General features: G+C 38.8%; 1 protein-coding gene across 1 annotated transcript; it reads right to left on the bottom strand.

Annotated features, from left to right (window-relative positions):
- Window positions 1-892: 892 nt before the first annotated feature.
- On the bottom strand, window positions 893-4065 carry LOC307038378 (uncharacterized protein). Its single transcript, XM_079696291.1, has 5 exons — window positions 3788-4065; window positions 2197-2268; window positions 1870-1953; window positions 1531-1662; window positions 893-1416 (listed from the first exon to the last, which is right to left on the bottom strand). Exons 1-5 carry the CDS (start codon window positions 4023-4025, stop codon window positions 1133-1135), a joined length of 810 nt encoding a protein of 269 aa, XP_079552417.1. The 5' UTR covers window positions 4026-4065; the 3' UTR covers window positions 893-1132.
- Window positions 4066-5807: the final 1742 nt, after the last annotated feature.

Below are 5807 nucleotides of genomic sequence, written 5' to 3'. Positions count from 1 at the left end.
GGTTTAAAAAAGGTATAAACAACAACATGTATCGCCTGATTGTCCTGAAATAGCTGAATAAGTTAATAGTTGAATAGTTTGTGCAGCTGAAAGTAGGCTGAAGGAGTTCAATATCAGATGTACGTAGTAGTATAAGTTCAAGTAGCATTACATCTATAGGGCTTTTCTTTTGAAGGGGTGTGTGGTTTTGGAGAGTGTGAGGTGTAGAAAAACTAAATGAGATGTCTGACATCAATCAATGGGAGGTTCACCCATAAAAACAATGGTTAGGTGGGCAAAGGCCTTTGGCCTGTGTGTGTGTGAGAGAGAGAGAGTGTGTGTGTGCAGCTGCAGATCCTCCACTACTGACGCCACCATTATCACAACCGTTAACATGAGTCTGTTAATGTGCACTGTGAAGGTAGAGGATATACTCTTATCATAATGTACAAGATGACCCAGCAGGAACCACATGCTGATATTTCTTATGCACAATCTGTTCCTTGTATTTGTTGTTTTGTGGGAACAACACAATGTTATAAAACATCTACAGGCAGGAAGTAGCAGAATGATGTGATCTTCACAACAACCTAAATGTTCCTACATTACATTAAACTCTCTCTTCCAAAACAAAACACAAGCGCTGAGTCAGAAAGTCAAAATATGACAAAGTGTAAAGCGTCTCATCTGGAAACAGATCAGAGTGACTGTGTTCACAGAGCCTGCTCTCACCAACATCTGAGACAGCTATTGGTGAGTGTTTAATCCCTCATTTCAAAACAGATAAGACACATGTTTTTGGTTTTTCTATTAACAGTAAGATTTTTTTTTTTTAATATTCAACTTTGTGTGTTTACAAAAAGTATTGCAGTGATATGTCTATGATTGTATTCAAATGTAAGAGAACATGAAACAACATGTGTGATATTTATGAATGGCTGTTTCTGTGAAGCTCTTCAGTCAGCTTTCATTTACAGGAGAAACACAATGAGACTTTAATGTGCTGCTACTGATACAGACCTTTTGGTTGTTGTGCAGCATTGTCCAAACAAAAGAAAAGCTTGAATACAACAACATGAATTATATTTTACAAGTACAAGTGCTGACAAACTGCTGCATGGCTAACATATAGCTGAAGAAAATAGTTTCCCTTTCACATGGTGAAAAGCAGATGACCACTGAAAGTGCTAGGGTGATTTTCATCGTCATATATTCGAGTATTTTGCCACAAACGCAAAAACACAACATCTCCGACCTCCAGAAGCAGCGTGGCACCATTAGAAGATGTGGCACCACCTGACGGCTGTTGTTCATATGCAATACAAACATGCTCTCCGTTCTTGAACAATGCAGCAGCTGAAGCGTGTGAAGGATGACCGTGACCATGTACGTAGACCTCAAAGTGGTAGGCTCCTCTCACTGGTGCAATGAAAAAACCTGTGGGAAATGTCTTGTCAGTGAAGGAAACTTCATATTTGTTTGTTGATCATTTATTCGAATTCAGCAAATCCTAAAACCTGCTGCTATTTTTAATTGTAAACGTTTGAGTACCTGTGTTTGGGTTGTAGGCATTCCCAATGTTTGAGAAGACGAATCTGAAGACCAGATTAGTTTGAGTGTTAAATGGTCCGATAGTTCCTGAGCCTGAAGCCAACAGAGAGGCTGAGAAAGCCACCTGTTTGACTGAGAGAGAGAGAGAGAGAGAGAGAGAGAGAGAGAGAGAGAGAGAGAGAGAGAGAGAGAGAGAGAGAGAGAGAGAGAGAGAGAGAGAGAGAGAGAGAGAGAGAGAGAGAGAGATTTTATTTACCTGTGAATGAAAGTTTTGAAATATGCACATATTGGGAATGAGCCTGTTCAAAACCTAATTTAATAATTTAGATCGATGTTTACCTTCTGCGTCTCTCCTCAGAGCCTCCACCTGGTTGTCTGTGACATTTGACCTGGCTCTCACAGCGATCAGCTCTGCTGCTTGTACTGTGAAGAAAGTGACGTCATTACATATTTGAGTCTGAAAGAAATAGTGTTTGATAGTTACAAGTATTTAATCCTCACTGTCTTCATCAAGGTTAGCTTTGCCTATGGAACATTTCGTTTCTTTTTTTAAAGAAACATCCTCTTATATATTTATTTCTGCTAAAACAGGGTTTTTTCCTTGTCTAAGCTATCACAAATCATTTTCACTACAACATGTCAGAGCCATGATCTTGTCCACAATACCTTGAAGCTCTTGCTTCAGCCTCTCCAGCTCAGTCTTCTGTAACTCCAGTTCTTTCAGCTTAGCGGTTTGAGCTTGATGAAAGAAGTAAATGCATGAATGTTAGTTTTTGGTTTATTCAACCATCTATTTCCTTTGTGATTACTTGAATACAATTACATAATTGGAAATACCCCTCGATTCGACAAACATCAAAAAAGCTACAGTCAATTGTTGAGTGACTCTTATAGCCGTGTTGGCAGCATGATGGAACAGTGGGTTATTCAGCTCCTACAAACATTTGTGGTCCCAAGAAAATGAATTCTCATGACTTTATTACAACCAGGAGGACGTTAAGATACTACGGGTTGTTGGGGTTTTTGAAAGAAAAGTAAATATTAAAATGTTAACAATTAGTTGATTGTCATGAAATGTGGTAAAGACCTCTCGATCCCTGAACACAGCCGGTCAACATTGTAGTTAGTCCAATGGTTTGGCTTATACCTAAAACTACAGGTGCTCCTATCAGCCTCAACTGAATGTTGAACTAGTGTTGATTAGCATATGTTAGCAGCATGCTTACATGCTAAATTAGTTTTGTTTGTTTCTCTCCTTCCTTCATGAAGTAAACTCTGTAGATTGAACAGAAGAGGAGTGAACACAACTAACGAACAGTGTCATTATTTGCTAGTAATACTGCAAAATGGTAAAGTGACACAACTATATGTAAAGACCTCCCGTAACAAAGCGGTGGTTTCCATTTTTCCCCACCTTACAACTTACAAAAACTCACCTCTTCAATCTGGCTTTTAATGTGTGATTGTTTTTGGATTGCATGATTTTAATTTGACTTTAACTATATTTATTTGTTGTTCTTTTATTTTCACTATCTCTGTAAAGCATCTTTGAGCTCCTGTAAAAGCGTTAACAAAATTAATCTATTATTATTATTATTACACACCACAGTACCTTCGTTCTCTCTCGTTGTTTGGTTCCTATTTTAGCCACGTTAACAACATGACTCTGGATACAACAATGTGCAATATTCAGTTGCTACAGACCTTGTGATTTGACTGCCACCAGAAAGACATTTTGAGTGACAAACTGGGTTGGACACATCAAGTGGACATTGTATTAGGTCCGATAGCTTGGTTTATAACTCAACTACAGATGCTCCTTTCAGCCTCAGCTGTATGTTGCTGAGGTTCTGATTAGCATATGTTAGCAGCATGCTAACATGCCAAACTAGTCTTTTGATCAGCTCCTTCCTTTAGAAATGAAGTTGTGATTGTCAGACATGTTCTCTGCAACATCAGATTATTGCTGTTGTTCTAAAATAAAAGGTGAACAAGCATATAACAATAGTTGTTCAGACTGAAAGATGTTGCATCTGTTAATGCATGTATTCTTACACATGCAACGTTGAGAAGAAGGCTACATGAGGTTCCCTGAACACTTTAACGACTGTTGTGATGTCTACATGTAGCAAACAGAAGAAGAGTGTAGAGAGGTAGAACAGTATCATTATCTGCAAGTAATCCTGTAAACTGGTTTAGTGAAAACACTTTCTACAAGAACGGTTTCCATCTGCCCCCACCTTACACACCACAGTACCTTCGTTCTCTCTCTGAAGGTGCCTCGTCTCCACCCTCTGTTCAGCCAAAGAGGCGCTCATCTCTCTCAGCACAGCGTGGATGTCTTGAGGACAGGTCTGTTGGTGCTCAGACACATTTGTTGGTTCTCCTCCCTGGGATTCAGCAGGATGTGGAACAATGTCATTGTCAGACTGAAGCTGAGCCGTAGAGAGAGAGCAGATCAGCAGCAACAGAGGAAAACACATGGTCCTCTCCATTCTCAAAGTGGCAGTCTGTTCAGATCTACTTTAGAGTTTCTGTGCCAGCTTTATATAGTGTCTTCTGCTGATCAATCATTACTGAACATATTGACCATAAACATGTGGAACAAACTAATGCTGATAACACTTAGTACTTTGAGCATGTTATCAGGAAAACAGCACTAACTACAAAGCACACAAACATACTGTAAATGATCTAGAAGTACCTGTATGATGGAGTGTAGGTCCCACATATTTTGATAGTCAGTTTACCAAAATTCAAAAAGTAGGTTTAGGTTTTCTACACCTTCCTAAAAATTTAATTCAAGGACTTTTCAAGGACTTTACAGGCCATATTCCCTCAAAGGACCCAACACAGTTTAGTTTGAGACGCAGATGGAAGTAGATTACTGTTGTGAGAAGGAGCAGGCTTTACAGAAGCTCAGAGACAAAGAGAGAGAAAGAGTTTCAGTGATGGCAGACTGTCTCTTCTTTCTCTAACACAGCAAAACAATAGGCTGAGCGACAGAGACATAGACTTGTTTACAAGTTGAAGAACAAACTAAATAGCTGACATTTTCAAGAATGTACAATATATATAAACTCAAACACATTTCATTACCAATGTGCATTTTCAATAACTCTAAAGGCCTTGTTCCCATGAAATTGTTTATAAGTAAGGGATAATGTGCTGCGACGCGGTCATTATGGGGAAAATAACACCGACAGACTGATCAGGAGCCCGACGCGAAGCGGAAGGATCTAGATCGGCATGAAGGATCAGAATCGAGTATTCTGTACTCTATTCTATACTCGATTCTGATTGGTCAATTCAGAACACGTGACACATTGTTAATACCGAACAGACAGACCGCTGTCAAGGACTTTTTACGCAGCGGTCCAGACATAGACATCAAACGGCGACACATATTCAGTTGCCAGTTACTTTGGCATTAGGGCAGGGATATCTAGATACTTTCCAAGGTTTGACAAAATGAATTGTGCTACTTTTAAAGCAAGCAGCGATGTTTTCAAATCTGTAATCAAAAAGCTCCTCAAAAACACTATCGAAGCAGTTCCTGCCGTTGCTACGTTAGTTCAAACAGTAACAACGGACTATTTTTCTTAGCGGATGCATGTCAATTTAAATCAATGCATACAACTATTTTTTTAATCAATAAAATCATTTTCTAAATCCATAAAAGCATTTCAATTAATATTGGGATTCATAACGTTACTTTGTTGAGAATGTGGCCATGTAATAAGCGGGATAATGTGCTGCGACGCGGTCATTATGGAGAAAAGAACACCTTCATGCCGATCTAGATCCCTCCGCTTCACGTTGGGCTCCTGATCATAATGACCGCGTCGCAGCACATTATCCCTTACTTATTTGTGGTGTGCATTTCTGCGTAGGAAATGTGGTGTTATTACATATCATTTAAGTTATTTGAAATTACATTTTTACCATTATAATGTGGATTATCTGTTGAAATTGTTGTTTAAAACTCACTCCATGGCTGGTCAGTAAAAATAGGTCAATGCAACAAAATAATGATCATCCACTTGTTCAAACATTGATGACAGTGAGATAAGGTGACCTCAATGAGGCTGTTCATTGGCTGATATGATCAAAGACTTTCCAGAAACCAAAGTCAGATGACTATCAAATATATTTTCTCCCTTTGCTTCCTCAATAAATGCAGTATAGTTACAAAGTCTGACTTTTAAAGAACAACACAAAGTTATAAAAACATCTACAGGCAGGAAGTAGCAGAATGATGTAAGCTTTATCTGATC

The sequence above is a fragment of the Notothenia rossii genome, assembly GCF_949606895.1.
Source record: "Notothenia rossii genome assembly, contig: SUPER_4_unloc_1, whole genome shotgun sequence".
Lineage (NCBI taxonomy): Eukaryota > Metazoa > Chordata > Actinopteri > Perciformes > Nototheniidae > Notothenia > Notothenia rossii.
Note: the sequence above shows the minus strand (reverse complement) of the source record. Positions and strands in the feature narration are given on the sequence as shown.